The 12,716-nt window shown below is 48.4% G+C and overlaps 1 protein-coding gene across 7 annotated transcripts in view; it reads left to right on the top strand.

Moving 5' to 3' along the window:
• MORC2 (MORC family CW-type zinc finger 2) overlaps positions 1-11,615 on the top strand; it is a 39,662-nt gene extending 28,047 nt beyond the window's left edge. For 2 of the 7 annotated variants that reach the window (XM_057305765.1, XM_057305764.1), the window contains 14 exons: positions 716-856; positions 940-1,094; positions 1,210-1,338; positions 1,861-1,966; positions 2,285-2,417; positions 3,678-3,752; positions 3,838-4,218; positions 4,797-4,928; positions 5,393-5,447; positions 5,861-6,002; positions 6,130-6,360; positions 6,454-6,547; positions 9,899-10,273; positions 11,348-11,615. In XM_057305765.1, coding sequence (XP_057161748.1) covers positions 716-856; positions 940-1,094; positions 1,210-1,338; positions 1,861-1,966; positions 2,285-2,417; positions 3,678-3,752; positions 3,838-4,218; positions 4,797-4,928; positions 5,393-5,447; positions 5,861-6,002; positions 6,130-6,360; positions 6,454-6,547; positions 9,899-10,273; positions 11,348-11,416 — 2,218 coding nt within the window. In that variant the 3' untranslated portion in view covers positions 11,417-11,615. The remainder of the gene's footprint in view (positions 1-715; positions 857-939; positions 1,095-1,209; positions 1,339-1,860; positions 1,967-2,284; positions 2,418-3,677; positions 3,753-3,837; positions 4,219-4,796; positions 4,929-5,392; positions 5,448-5,860; positions 6,003-6,129; positions 6,361-6,453; positions 6,548-9,898; positions 10,274-11,347) is intronic. The other 5 variants (XM_057305770.1, XM_057305768.1, XM_057305766.1 and 2 more) reach the window with 4 other exon arrangements.
• Positions 11,616-12,716: the final 1,101 nt, after the last annotated feature.

Below are 12,716 nucleotides of genomic sequence, written 5' to 3'. Positions count from 1 at the left end.
ATATTTTAAAACTCTCTTCCATTTGTACCGTCTGGCAATGTCTACTCTTAATATTTTATTCCTGGTTACAAATGTGGAGCAATGCTGTAGTTTGAGTTTTGGACCTTTTTCATCTAGAATGGGTGTTTGTCCTGGCTCATTAGATTATCTCCATGTTCCACCTTATGTCTGGAGCTTCTCAGGGCTTCAGACGTTGAATTCCTGGGTTGGCCTTCCTGCCACAGGCATAGGTTCCCAGATTCTTCTGAGTCAGTGCACTGCTCATCCATCTGCTTTTCAGCTCCATGATTTTGTTACTTATCACATGAGGATCTGTTCTCTCACATACATGTTTATCGTTCTAGTGAATTTTTACCTTTTTAAAATTAATGACTGTCACATTAGTGGAGTACATATGACCTTGTGTTTAGTCCACCATGTAATTATCTTCACAGAGATCTGCAGCAGCTTCACAGTGTCCCATTCATACTTAAACCTTAACATCCCTGTTCTGTTACCAGAAGCCAGCAACAGTCACATGCTTTTAGTTAAGGATGCTTAGAGTCACTGCACAGTACCATATCCCTACCAAGTCTGACGGGTTACACACTGACCGGAAATGCAAAAACATTTGTTAACATGTGTCAGGTTTAAGCTTAAGCTAACATATCTTAAAGACCATGGTGTTTGTGTGTTAATGGGTTGATCTGCTTAAGTTTATCTTGTGTCTTCTCAGAGCACTTAAAGAACCTAAGGAACTGAATTTTGTTTTTGGGGTCAACATTGAACATCGGGACCTGGATGGCATGTTCATCTATAACTGTAGTCGCCTGATCAAGATGTATGAGAAAGTGGGCCCACAGCTGGAAGGGGGCATGTGAGTATTGCCCAAGGAGAGCTTTTCAGCCCAAGGCAGTGGGCCAGTGGGGTGACAGAGCTGTGTCTTCCTTCTCCCTGCAGGGCATGTGGTGGGGTTGTCGGGGTTGTTGATGTGCCCTACTTGGTCCTGGAACCTACACACAACAAGCAGGACTTTGCTGATGCCAAGGAGTACCGGCACCTGCTGCGGGCGATGGGGGAGCACCTGGCACAGTACTGGAAGGACATTGCCATTGGTAATTCCCTTTCTGTTCACTTCCAACCTTAGGCTACCCTTAGTGCCCAAGGGTATAAATTTAGGAAGAGTGAGAGGCTGGCTCCTAATATGATGTGTGGGTGTTTCCTTTCCAGCCCAGAGGGGAATCATCAAGTTCTGGGATGAGTTTGGCTACCTCTCTGCCAACTGGAACCAGCCCCCATCCAGTGAGCTACGTTACAAGCGCCGGAGAGCTATGGAAATCCCAACCACCATCCAGTGTGGTGAGTTGGTGGTTGGAACCACCTCCTGACTCTCCACCATAATCCATGACCCTCTTCTCTCTGTCCCCTTGCTGGCCTCCTGACTTGACTTTCATGGACTTTGGGTCCCACTGGGGATGAGTCTGTTTGGTGATGGCCCTAGGAGCTCAGCCTTGGGGCTGTGTCAGGTCTCACCTGTCCCTCCTGAATGAGGCAGAAGTTGTCTAACCTGCCAGGCCCCACTTGGTTTGGTACCGCATTGTTAATGGTGTGAGTGATGATTGAGCCAGGTTCCTGTTGGAGGAAGGAGAGGGGCTGGGAACATTGAAAGTCCACAGTATAAAGTGTCTATTCTTGCTGGAATCACTGTCCCTGAGAAGAATTACTATTCTGCAAGGAAGGCAGAATTGTAGCCAGAGTAAAGATCTTTGCACAAAAAGTTGGGGGCATCTTTGCCTTGGGCTTGGTTGGGAGGAACCTGCTTACTAAAGATATTGTTATGGGGCATGGCTCATGTTTGTGGGGGTGTTTTCTGTGTCACAGATTTGTGTCTGAAGTGGCGAACCCTCCCCTTCCAGCTGAGTTCTGTGGAAAAAGATTACCCTGACACCTGGGTTTGCTCCATGAACCCTGATCCTGAGCAGGACCGGTGAGCCCTTGCCCTAATAAGGAGATTATGGGTATCTCCTCTCTCCCCCACTGTATTCTCCCTACCCTTTGGGTAAGTAACTTGCTGTGCACCTTGAGGTCAGTGCTGATATCCTCACATCTCTGTCTTGCTGCAAATAATAAGTGCCTTGGAAATAAGAATAGATGTCTGTCCTGCAGTGAGTATTAATTCTGTACATTTGGGAACCCTGAGGTGGTTGCTGTGGTGAGAGACAGCCTGGGTTGGCTGAAGAGGAAGGACCTTGTCCTGCTTAGGGCCCTGTTTTGCCACAACCTCCCTAACACCCTCTTTCTACAGATGTGAGGCTTCTGAACAGAAGCAGAAGGTTCCCCTGGGGACATTCAGAAAGGACCTGAAGACACAAGAAGAGAAGCAGAAGCAGCTGACAGAGAAAATTCGCCAGCAGCAGGAAAAGCTAGAAGCCCTGCAGGTGCGTGGGTCATGGGCAGTGGACAGAGACAGCCTATGTCACGTCTGTCTGGGATGGGAACAGGAACCCTCAGTGACTCCCTGGTTCTTGAGTACACCAATGATGATGATTTAAAAAAATCAAACTATTTTGTCTATGTATTCCAACGTAGGCAGAAAATAAGTATCCTACCAGAGAGGTAAGCACCATTAACTAACATATCCTTCTAACTTTTTTTTTTTTTAAAGATTTTTATTTATTTATTCGACGGAGATAGAGACAGCCAGCGAGAGAGGGAACACAGGGGTAGTGGGAGAGGAAGAAGCAGGCTCAGAGTGGAGGAGCCTGATGTGGGGCTCGATCCCATAACGCCGGGATCACGCCCTGAGCCGAAGGCAGACGCTAAACTGCTGTGCCACCCAGGCGCCCCATATCCTTCTAACTTTTTTATGACTGCCTATGTACATAAAAATATGTATTTTATAATAAAAATACGGAAATCACATATCATGACACACACTCTTTTTAGTGCATACTTTTCTTGGGATAATTTTCCAGAAGTGAATTTGAAAGAGTAAAAGGGCTTGTAAAATTTTATGGCTTTTTAAAACTACTTCCAGGTTATTCTCCAGAAGATGTATTAGTTTCTGTTTTTTACAAGCAGTACATTTAAAGTATTTTTTTGCAAATTCTACAGGTAAAGATACACATCTTCTAATTTGAATTTCTTTCATATTTTTAAATTGGACAATTTTTTTATTCGTTTGTTTCTTTCAGGATAGCTTATTCTCGTTTTTTTCCATAATTGATTTGTCAGGTTTTTGAGGTATAGTTACAGTATTAACCCTTTATCATTTTTATTATAAAAAGCTTTTTCTTTTCTGGCTTCTGTGTCTGCAGATGTTTACACTAACCTGGATGCCTTAGGCCTGCCTCCCTTTCTACTGAATCCCACTTGTCCTTTCTCACCTTTTCCATCAGGCTTTTCCTACCTTCTCTGGCTTTTTATATAGGAATTTAGTCTATTGACGCTTCTTCCTGGTTTCTTAATTGTTAGATTAATCACATAGAATCCTGTAGTTTGCTGATGATTTAGTGTCTATATTTTTTGTCTCCCCAGTGAGAATGGGAGTCTTATAATAGTAGGACTGTGGCCTAGGTTTTTTTTTTTTTTTTTTTTACTATGCCCACTGGTGTCCCATACACATAGTAGGGATCCAAAGAGTTTGCTTAAATATACTAAAATATGCAGACAACCTCATCATCATGTTTGCCGTGCAGAAAACCACACCTATCCGCTCCCAAGCTGACCTGAAGAAATTGCCTTTGGAAGTGACAACCAGACCTTCCACTGAGGTAAAGCCCAGGAGTGGGGGAAGAGCTTTTCCTTAGGTGTCTTGTGCTAGGATCAGTGTTCTCACTGTCTCCGGTTCTCTTTTAGGAACCTGCACGTAGACCTCAGCGACCTCGGTCACCTCCTTTACCTGCTGTGATCAAGAATGCCCCGAGTAGACCCCCTTCCCTGCAAGCTCCCAGGCCAGCCAGCCAGCCCCGAAAGGCTCCTGTCATCAGCAGTACCCCAAAGCCTCCTGCCCTGGCAGCTCGGGAGGAGGCCAGTACATCCAGGCTGTTGCAACCACCTGAGGCCCCCCGAAAGCCTACTAACACGCCGGTTAAGACTGCGCCCCGGCCCACCCCTGTGGTGCAGCCACTGTCACCATCTCTGCTACCCAACTCCAGGAGCCCTCGGGAGGTTCCTGCTCCCAGAGCCATCAAGACTCCAGTGGTCAAGAAGCCAGAGCCACCCACTAAACTCTCCCCCGTGAGATGCTTTTTCTCTTCCAGCCCCGAATCTGCCTTTAGTGGTGTAGGAATGGAATCAGGCTGTGTCAAAGCTGTACTGGGGGAGCTTTGCTGGAGATCACTGAATCTAAAGCTTCCTGTTGTCGCTCAGGAGGAGTCTCAGTAGCTGAAGGGGACTTGGTCAGGGCACAGAGCAAGTTGATTTCCTGTCCAGGGAGCTCTTCACTGCTGTCTTCCGAGTTTTGGTCTGCCATCAGTTTTTTGTCCCCTCCATCAGTTTCCATGGTGTCAGTGTAGGTTGGCAGCCTTGGTGGACTGCAACAGTGGTCAGCATGTCTCAGGGAGGTCACAGCTGGCTGGCCAGGCAGGCTAAGGGAGAAGTAAACTGAGAGGCTCCCCCTACAACAGCTTTGAGCAAAATTCCTTGTGGGCACAAGGATCAGGAGGTTGCTGCATACTGAGTAATGTTGGGGGGGCTCAGCTCTGGGGGAACTGAGAAGCACACAAGTGGAACAGCTCCTTTAGGTCAGGTGGAACCTTCCTGCACTTCAAGGGCTGACAGAGCCCCTTTTCACATTCCCTCTCCTCTCGCTGTAGACCACTCCTGGTCGCAAGCGGACTCTTGGGGTCTCTGACGAAGAAGAAGCTGAGGAAGAGGCTGAGAGGAGGAGAGAGAGGTCTAAGCGGGGCAAGTTTGCAGTGAAGGAGGAAAAGAAGGACTTGAATGAGGTAGGTGGTCCCAGGAGAGATTAGAACTTCCTTCCCCAGGGTTGTAGTCTGCACCAGCTCCATTTCTGTTTTGTGATTTGAGCCTTCCAGAAGCTCAGTTCATCTCTATAGCACTTTTAGTCAACACAGAGGACTTAGAAACATGGTGCCAGGTAGGCTTCTGAGTGAGACTGGCTTCTGGATCTCATCACAGGCTGGAGGTCACACACAGCTCAGGGAGGCTTAAAACCCTTTGCTTTCCTGTGTCTCTGACTTTCCTTTGCGTACTGTGTTTATAAAGGTGGCAGAAAGGTAGATACTCAAGGTAGTGATTTAGAGAACAGCTCTTAGTGAGACACGGAGATTTAAATGGCTACATAAGACAACATGAGGTGACAGCTAATGACCCTGGGTTGCCAGTCACGTAAAAATCTGCTTTTCAGGCATACTGGGGATGCCTCTAACAGACTCTGTTCTCCTTACAGCTCTCGGACAGTGCTGGGGAAGAGGAACCAGCTGACCTTAAGAGGGCTCAGAAAGGTGAGTTTGGGGAGCTATCTGGCAGCCTGTGGGGGAAATGGGTAGTGGGGCCCCTCAGCCAGCAACTGTTGTTCCTGAAGGCTCTTGAAGGCTTTCCTGGCTCTGGGCCCTTCTGCAGCAATGGTTCCAAGTCTGATCCCGAGAAGAATTCTGAATAGCACACCCTTATGTGTATTTTTAGCACAAATTTCTTGGCTTACACCTCTGGCAGTCACTCATCCTGCTGTTCTTTGGCACCCTCATGGCAGATGGGAAAGGAGACCAGGGTGGCTGGGCTCCGTGTTTCTCGCAGAGTACGGACAAGCATCTAGGGGTTCTTGTCCCTGCAAATCCTTGGGACCACCTCTCTCAAGGTGGCCTGAGTGGGGAACTTTGTTAATTTTCTGACTCCCGCTCCATCCTCATTCTTTCAGATAAAGGGTTGCACGTGGAGGTGCGTGTGAACAGGGAGTGGTACACAGGCCGTGTCACAGCTGTGGAGGTGGGCAAACACGTGGTGCGGTGGAAGGTGAAGTTTGACTACGTGCCCACAGACACCACTCCGAGAGACCGCTGGTAACGCCCCTTTCCAGAGGCTGATGGAGTTGGCCAATCCAGGGGGAGGTCTGTCCCTGGCCTTCCAACAGGTGGCCCATCCTGGGCGCCTGGGGCATTCATGACACAAGTGCTGTGTGCCTCCTAGGGTGGAGAAAGGCAGTGAGGATGTGCGGCTGATGAAGCCCCCTTCTCCGGAGTACCAGAGCCCCGACACGCAGCAGGAGGGCGGGGAGGAGGAGGAGGAGGAGGTGGTGGTGGCCCAGCAGGCTGTAGCCATGGCAGAGCCCTCCACTTCCGACTGCATCCGCATAGAGCCTGACACCACTGCCCCGAGCACCAACCACGAGACCATTGACCTGCTCGTCCAGATCCTCCGGTACATCTGTCTTCCCATTCTGGGGCTAGCTGTGGCTCTCCACACTTGTTCTTGCTATTCTGAATTTCTGTTCCCACCTTCTTCTTTCTTTAGGAATTGTTTACGATATTTTCTGCCTCCAAGTTTCCCCATCTCCAAGAAGGAGCTTAGTGCTATGAATTCAGATGAGCTAATATCATTTCCTCTGGTGAGTTTGGCCTAACCTTTATTTTTACTCTACATGGCCCCTCAGCTTTGTGCTTTTAGTAATTGCCAGCTCTTGCTGTGTCCTCCCTCCCCTGCCCCCTGCAGTAGCTAGATATGACTGTGATGTGCGGAAGTCAAGCATACCCTACCATAAGATGCTGGGTCTGAGTCCTCACTTAGTGACAGCAGCCCTGGTTTGAGATTTTACAATGAGTATATCCTTTTTCCTCTACCCCAGCAGAGGGCATAAACTTGTCCCAGGCAACAGTCAAGAACTTAGGCTCAAAGTGCCTAAAACTTGACTCTTAGAGTGAAGTAGAGATGTGTTAGAAATAAGCACTGGGTGTTATTATGCTGATGTGGCACAGGCCCTGTGCTGGACCTCTTAATGAACAGCAGAAGAGAGTCCTGCCTCCTAGTGACTTATGATTCAGTAGAGACTGGATTTTTATCAGGTAGCTGGACATGAGACAGCACAATAAGTGCTGTGGAAGCAGGTAGTTGGGCTGTGGCAGCCTTGGGGAGGGAGGGAGCAACAGTCTGAAGTGCCTGTGTAAGTGACAGGGAAGCTTTGAGGCAGGGAGACTTTGTGAGCAGGGGGTCAGAAGGATGAGTTTCCAGGTCAAGGCAGCAGGCTGTGTGGTGAGCATTTAGGGAAGAGGGCCTGAGAGCCAGGATATGATACGTTTTGAATGTCTGGTCTTCGGCATAATGGAGAGCCAGCAAAAGTTTTTAGCTGGGGGCGTTGTCAGTCTGAACCTGGTCTAGGGCAAGAGTCAACAAACTTTCTGTACAGGGCCAGTTAGCAAATATTTTTCAGCTTTGTGGGTTATACAGTCTCTTTGGTAACTACTGAACTCCATTATTACAGCGTGAAAGCTGCAGTAGACAGTTTGTAAAGGAATGGATATGGCCGTGCTCCAATAAAGTTCTGTTTACAAAAACAGGCGGCAGGCGGATTTGGCTGGGGCTCTAGTATGCTGACCCTGCCCTAAGAGGATACCTCTTATGGCAGTGTGTTTGGGTGGGATGGGTGGATGGGAGATTCAGGAGCAAGGGGGCAGGTCCAGGTGTGAAAGGTCAGAGGTGAGGGAATGGGAACTTGAGCCAGAGTGGTGGGAGTGGACTGGTGGGTGAAAGGGCCATGTCAGAGGTTGTTGACTTGGGGCAAGTGATGGGGGAGGAGGCAGAGGCCACGTGCTTCTCTGTGTCTCAGGCCTGTGGGAAATGATGACAAAGTTCTTAAGTGGGAGAGAAAACAGGGTGAGGATAAGCGAAGTGATGAATTGTGGTGTGTGTTGGGCTGGAAGCACCAGCAGCTACATTTCTGGTGATGTCTAGTGGGCAGGTGGAGATTGGGAACTGGGCACTTGGAGGGGTGGGAAGGCCAGGGCTGCAGATGGGATCTGGGAGTTGTCTTCATTGAGTGGGATAAGTATTTTTATGGTTGGAATAGCTTAAGTTTTCTAGGGAGGAGTTTCTAGAGAATAGAACTAGAATTGAAACTGCAGGGCTAGTATGTTCAAGATGTTGGGCCCTCGTGTGGCAGCTGTGTGCTTGATGGTTTGATATGGTTTTTAATCTCCATTCTACTTTTAAAAAGTTGAAGAAACTGAGGGTCAGAGTGGTGAAAATCTTTTGTGATAGAACCTAGATTTGAACCCAGGTAACTACTTCTTTAGGACAAGGGTCTTGCCCTTCTTCCAGTGCTGCCTTGCTTCCCCATGAGATGAGCGGGCAGGTGCAGGCAGAGGAAGCTAGAGGATGGCAGAGTTCATGGTAGCTTCCTCAGAAAGCTCCGTGCCTCAGCTCTTGCACTTGTTGAGGTTGCAGGTGCTCTCTGCAAATCCCAGGAACATCCAGGGATGGCTAGGGTGGCCTGGCATCCTCTTGTCAGTCAGATCTGTTGTTTTGGCTTAAGTTGTTGCCAACTCAGAGCAAAGCCTGAGTGCAGTGGGATCTTTGCTGCTCAGACCAGAAACACAGCCAGGAGCATGTGAGCCTAAAAGAGTCTATTAGCTATAGTCTATAAAACGAGGTATACCACCAATGCATCAACTCTATAGTCTGCTGACTGTAATGTCTAAAATAAACTAATTTTTTAAATGTCAGGGACACAACAGAGTCTAATGTTCATTATGCTCTTATCAGTCTGTAAAAGATCATCCTTCTTTTTGCCATCACCATCATACTGGACTAGGAGTTCCATAAAGTCCTCAGGAGTCCTGCAAATATTAGATTTAAATGTATCTGTTTTTAAAAAGTAATATAACCATGCAAATCTATAAAAAAATAAAAAGTTTAAAGAGTTAAAAAAACTAACATCATAGGCTCAAGACATCGTATACTGAGTTTTAATATTTTGGAGTCTGCTCGAATACTTATTTGGTGTTGCTAACATAATTATTTTTTATATAAAACTTCAAATTACTCTTGCCATCTTAGTTTAATAGGATAATACTCTAAATTGTAAGGTAAATGACAGTTAAGTACTTGCAAGTAACACTTCTTAAAAACAGCAGTCAGAAGCCAGTAATGCTTTTTAAAAACAGGAGCTCCTCAATGCAGGTAGCTTGTACATCTTTATAGATGCATATAAACCCATGAGTTGATAAGACAGCAGTGGTCGGCCAGAACCACTTATTTTCATCAAAATGGCCTTATCATTCTCATTGGTGACTTAGGAGTAAATGATGTTATAAATCTGAGCTTTGAAAATAGATACTGCTCAAATTTTTTTACAGTTAGAGTCCATGTAACATTTTTGAAGCAAGTGTTCTGCTACCTTTTAAAAGTTTGGAAAGTGTCATGTCTAGAGAAACTGCTAGTTTACCATCACTACCCCACATCTTGGAAGTTTCAGGTACTCAGGAAAGATAGTAAAAGCTCCGATGCTACTTATAGAAGGATACTACACAAATCTGGAGGTATTTCTGGAAGAGGACTTTTGATTCTTACATTGTGGGGTGTGACTTGGAATCGGCAGCTGAGAGGACTGTGGTGAAGTTAGAAAGGTGTGATTGAGCTGGGAGAAGGACTCATCCTTTTTGTGCCAACTGGAATGGAAGAATTATCCCTCACATTTACTAATGGCTTGCTGTCTGCCAAGGGCTGAGGGCTTCACATTGGGTGATCCTCCCTCCCTCCTCATGGCAGCCCCATGAGATGGGCATTAGGTTTTTCCACTCTGGAGCTAGAGAGCCCGCTTGTCCCTTGTGTGTGATATCCCTTCACACTGAGCATCCTTGTGCTGAGCCAGTTGGGTTGGGGATACTAGTGCCGATCTAGAGGGACCCTGGGGACCCGGACCCCTGTAAGCCCATGCACTCACCTCTGGGTTCCCTTTCTACAGAAAGAGTACTTCAAGCAGTATGAAGTGGGGCTCCAGAATCTGTGCCATTCCTACCAGAGCCGTGCCGACTCACGGGCCAAGGCCTCCGAGGAGAGCCTGCGCACTTCTGAGAGAAAGCTCCGAGAGACAGAGGAGAAGCTGCAGAAGCTGAGGACCAACATCGTGGCGCTCCTGCAAAAGGTGCAGGAGGTGAGCCAGGCAGCCCTCTCATTGCAGCTGGACCACCTGGTGTCTCAGGGAGGGGGGCCTGGGTACCTCCTGCTCCCTTCTCCCCACTCACAGGAATCTGTGGTTCCAACCCTGGCTGCACAGCATCCTGACCAGGAGGGCTGGAGGTGGTGCGGCTGCCTGGGCCTCATCCCAGCCAGACCCACGGTATCAGATTTTTGCCCTTGTTTAGATCTTCTGATTTACAACCTGGTTTGAGAATCCTCCAAGCCATAAAACAGAAAGAAGTTCTTGCTTTTCCAGATGACGCCCAGATTGGGATTGGGTTGCCCAGAAGTGGGGAGTGCCCCTGTAGGGTCTTAGTCCTTCATCCAGGCAGTGAAAACTGTTTACTTGCTCTGTGCCTGTCCTTTGGATACTGGGTGAACCAGATAGGCAAGATAAGGTGCCTACCCTCAAGGCCCAACAGTCTGGTGAAGGACACAGAATTATTGATAGCAGGAAGTGCTCTGAAGTAAATACAAGAAAAGGAAAAAACATGGGGGGCCACTTTACTAGGGTATTGAGAAGCGGGTATTTGAGCTGAGAGTAGAATCAGTCACAAGATTGCATGTGACTGCTTTGGGCAGAGAGAAGAGTAGGACCTGAGGGCCAAGGCAGGGAGTTGTGGGTGATAGAAGAGGCAGGGTGTGTGTGAGGTGGGCTGTCCCTGGAGGGGTGTGGCACAGTCCTGTTTGCAACCTGGTTGGTTGTAGGAAGTCCTGGAGTAGGGTGGAAGTTAGAAGCCAGGGCTTGGGTGAGGAGGTTCCCACACTTACCTGAGTGAGAGATTTGGTGGCCTGAATATTGGACGGTGACCGTGAGAAAGACAGCTTTATAATAGTTGGGGGGAAGGAAGGAAACAGGTGATTCTTCTGGTTTGTCTTGAGCCCCTGGGTGAGGGAAGGTGGTAGCCTATATTGAAATGGGCACAACCTGGGGTGGGGTGATGCAGTTGGGCTGTTCTGAATACTGAGTCTGAGAAGTCTATAACACATCTAAGGCATCTGGCAACCTTGGGTAAAGGCAGGGCAGGAGCAAGAAATCTGGGCGTCATCTGCGCACAGAGGATGGGGAGGGGGAGAATGATCAAGATGGGATAGGCCTGACAGCCAGGGCGGAGGGGGGAGAGGAGGGGATTTTGGGCTCAGGCTCCTTTGCCTGCGAGAAGGATGGGGAGGTAGCCCCCCCCCCCCCACGGCCACCTTCTGGCCCCTAGCTGACTGCTTCCTTCTATTCCAGGACATAGACATCAACACAGATGATGAGCTGGATGCCTACATCGAGGACCTGATCACCAAGGGGGACTAAGGGGCTCAGAGACAAAGATCAGCTTCTCTGCCCTTCAAGGCAGAGTTCTTGGGGCGGGGTGGGGTGGTGTTTTGTTCATGGGTTGGTGGACTTACCTTGGTTTGACTCACATGAGACATTTGTGCTTTTGGAGGGAAAAATACTCTGATTCTTTGAATCTTCCTCCCTAAGTTTATAAATATTTATTTTTTAAAAGAAATAAGATGCTGCGCCTGCTGTGAGACCATACATTTTTCTTTTGGTGACTCTTGGGCAAAGGACAGAGAACCAGGATGCCAAGCTCCTTCTCTTGGCTCCTGGCTCCTCAAGATGTGGTAAACCCAGTATCATCCGTAAGTCGGAGAGGCTTCAGGAGCAGGGCTGGTCTCTGCTAGAGGATGAACAATGTTGAAATCTGGGGTGGGGGAGGGAAAGAGCCCTCCAGAGAGGTGCTTCTCCTAGCGGCTCTGATCTGGGGGACCCCTGGGGGCAATGGGTCAGGATAGAGGCTCAGTGCTGAGCAGCTTACTTCTCAGGTCAAGGACATGAATGTCAGCCCAAACAGCTGTCAGTCATCTTGGCTGTGGCATTGTTCAAACAGCTTGGGGAAGAAAGATCCTCCTATTCAACCTCCCCATCCACCATTCAAGTTCTCCCTGTGGCAGTGGTTTCCTCAGTTAACCATGGATAGCGAGGTTTCCCAACTAAAAAACTTAAAATCAGGTTGAATAGTATATCTGACTCTAGTGGGATACACACTGAATGCATGTTTGAATTCCAAAGGATTCTTTTTGAGAAAGCTCCTTATGACAGAGCCCCTGGTTTTGATCTGGTGGAGACCTCTGCCTGTGGGTTTGGCAGGGTCCAGAGGAAGCACACTGCCTCAGATGGTGCTGGCTGGTCCGGAGAGCCTGCTGCTGCTGCTTTTACTGTTTCCCCTCTGCCTGGCCCCACCGGTCCCTCCTCTGGGCCAGATAGGAGAGGGGCTTACTGAGCCACAGGGACTCCAGAGGCAGCTTTGTGGGAAGCACACCATGCCTTCCCTCCCGTCTGGTCACAGCCTCACACAGCTCTGTCCCTCAAGTGACTTCTCAGGATCAAAGACAAAGGCAAGAGTTGCTCAGTTTCTCTTTAGTGGTCATTGGAAAAATTCTGGTTTGATTTCCCCCAGCTCTCTTCTCTTCTCCTATTTGGGGACTTTGGGTTTTCTAGAGGCACAAGAACTATGGCCTGGTACCACTGGTCTGTGATTCAAACCTTTCTGGGTGTGTTTCTGGCATCTACCCACTCCTGGTCAGTAGTGGCCCACATGCCACTCTGG

The sequence above is a fragment of the Ursus arctos genome, unplaced genomic scaffold (genome assembly GCF_023065955.2).
Source record: "Ursus arctos isolate Adak ecotype North America unplaced genomic scaffold, UrsArc2.0 scaffold_34, whole genome shotgun sequence".
Classification (NCBI taxonomy): domain Eukaryota; kingdom Metazoa; phylum Chordata; class Mammalia; order Carnivora; family Ursidae; genus Ursus; species Ursus arctos.
Note: the sequence above shows the minus strand (reverse complement) of the source record. Positions and strands in the feature narration are given on the sequence as shown.